General features: G+C 46.2%; 1 protein-coding gene and 1 long non-coding RNA gene across 2 annotated transcripts in view; both read left to right on the top strand.

Annotated features, from left to right (window-relative positions):
- The window catches only part of MRPL30 (mitochondrial ribosomal protein L30), a 14,858-nt gene that overhangs the window by 11,278 nt on the left and 1,475 nt on the right, over nt 1–2,105 (top strand). Inside the window, exons 3-4 of the mRNA XM_027896620.1 lie at nt 110–190; nt 1,742–1,888. Coding sequence (XP_027752421.1) covers nt 110–190; nt 1,742–1,888 — 228 coding nt within the window. The remainder of the gene's footprint in view (nt 1–109; nt 191–1,741; nt 1,889–2,105) is intronic.
- Nucleotides 1,888–2,105, top strand: part of LOC114063977 — a 993-nt gene continuing 775 nt past the window's right edge. The window contains exon 1 of the long non-coding RNA XR_003572655.1: nt 1,888–1,949. This is a non-coding gene — a long non-coding RNA (uncharacterized LOC114063977). The remainder of the gene's footprint in view (nt 1,950–2,105) is intronic.

The following is a 2,105-nucleotide window of genomic DNA, read 5'->3' on the forward strand; positions in this document are numbered from 1 at the left end:
CCGTATGGGGATCCGCGCGGGGAATGGGGCTCGTGGCTGCGTCGTCTCTTTGCGAGTATTCAGAGCTGCAAGAAAAGTGCAGACGAGTTGTGCCCTCCTCTCTTTGCAGCTGCTGGGAAAGACGATGGAGGGGTTGGCGTCCCCAGCCTGGGCTCGCTGTCTCTTTACCAGGTCGAGAATTCCAGACTCGGTATGTGCTTCAGTAATTGAGAAACTGAAAAACGGGTGTTAGCCTGCTAAATTTTGTGTTTGCTGTGGTATGACAGATTTCCAGAGAGACTCTGTGGGATGGGCGAGTTCACAGTGCTCTGGGTGAAGAACAGGCTGAAGGGCAGAGCCCAGAGCGTTGCATCTGGATGGAGTTACATCTCACTGGTGACAGGGCAACAGCGGTGTTCCTCAGCCTTCAGTTCTAGGGCCAGGTCTGTTCAAAATACCTATCAGCGATCTGGATGCAGGAGTTGAATACACCATTACAAGTTTGTAGAGAGATCTAGAGAGATTGGAGCATTGGGCAGTCATCAGTTGCACGAAATTTAACAAGAACAAATGCCAGATACTGCACCTGGTACAAATTGGTACTGGGCACAGGTATAAACGGGGAGAAGAGTGGCTGGAGAGCAGCCCTGAAGAAATGATCTGGGGGAGCTGGTGGGCAACAACTCAACAGAAGTCAGCAGGGAACCCGGGCAGCCAGGGGGGCAAAGCCCATCCTGGAGGGCATCAAACACAGCACAACCAGACAGTCAAAGGGGGTGATTATCCTGCTATATTCAGCACTGGTGCAGCCTCGCCTCCCGTGCTGTGTGCAGCTTGTGTGAGCCCCACAATTTATAAAGGACGTGAAGGTCTTTGAATGCATCCAGGGGAGAGCAACAAAGGTGGTGACAGGGATGGAAGGCATGTCCTGAGAGGAGCAGCTGAGGACTCTGGCTTTGTCTGGTTCAGAGAGAAGGAGGCTCAGAGACGACCTCACTGCTCTCGGCAGTTTTCTGAGGCGGGGAAGCAGAGAGGGAGGTGCTGAGCTCTTCTCCCTAAGATCCAGTGACAGTGTGCATGTGAACGAACCTGCATCAGCGCAGGTTCAGCCTAGACATGAGGAAGCATTTCTTTATTAAGAGGGTGGTCAAACACTGGAACAGGTTTTCTGGAGAGGTGTTCAGCTGCCCAAGCCTGTCAGTGTTTAAGAGGCATTTGGACAATGCCTTAATAATGTTTTAACTTTTGGTTCACCCTGAAGTGATCAGGAGATGGACTGGATGATTGTTGATAAGTCCGTTCCACCTGAAATATTTTGTCCAATAAATAAGTAAACCAAAGCGATGGGAAGTTTGACTTGCACTTCACATTTTTACATTTACATCTTTAGCTTATTTTTGCAAGATACCATCTTGTGTCAGTTGATTCTTTTCCTTAAAAGCATTCTTAAAGCCTGTGGAAAAACATGCCATCCAGAGGCTGAGCACAGGCTCCCTGAGGAGATGCATGTGAATTAGGTGGTCCCGTGTTGTCCGTGTGTTTCTGTGAGTCGCTATCAGCAAACCATTATAAAAATATATTTGACTTCCTGTTATAAATGCTAAGTTTTAGTTCATTTTGTTGGTACTTTCACCGCCTGAAAAGAAAAACATGTAAGAATTTTTACCAAGGTTGAAGTATGTTTTAGAGAGTAGCTGACTATAATAATAATTATCAGATATTTAGGAAAAAACCCTCTGGTTTTGTGAACTTTTCATTCTAGGTATTTCAGCCGCGGCCTGGAGATCACGAGAAGTATGGAGGTGACCCTGAGCAGCCCCACAAAATCCACGTTATTACTAGAATAAAGTGTGTCAAAGGTCGCCCATATTGGGAAAAGAAGATAATACGTGACCTTGGGCTGGATAAAGTATGATTATTGTTCTTTACACTTGTTGTATACATCAGAAATGGAGCGTTAAGGTGGTTGAGTTTTTAAAGAACCTCAATTTTGCAGTCCCAAAACATAATTACATTTATAGCAGCTGAGAGGAATGTTCATGGCAAATGTGCTTTTAGTAAGTATTCAAAATATCCCTGTATGGTATTGTGCTGCATGCCTGAGGAGGACTTCACCCCGAGAATTC

This window comes from Empidonax traillii, unplaced genomic scaffold, assembly GCF_003031625.1.
Source record: "Empidonax traillii isolate 1590-97213 ecotype Southwest subspecies unplaced genomic scaffold, ASM303162v1 scaffold503:size689781, whole genome shotgun sequence".
Taxonomy (NCBI): domain Eukaryota; kingdom Metazoa; phylum Chordata; class Aves; order Passeriformes; family Tyrannidae; genus Empidonax; species Empidonax traillii.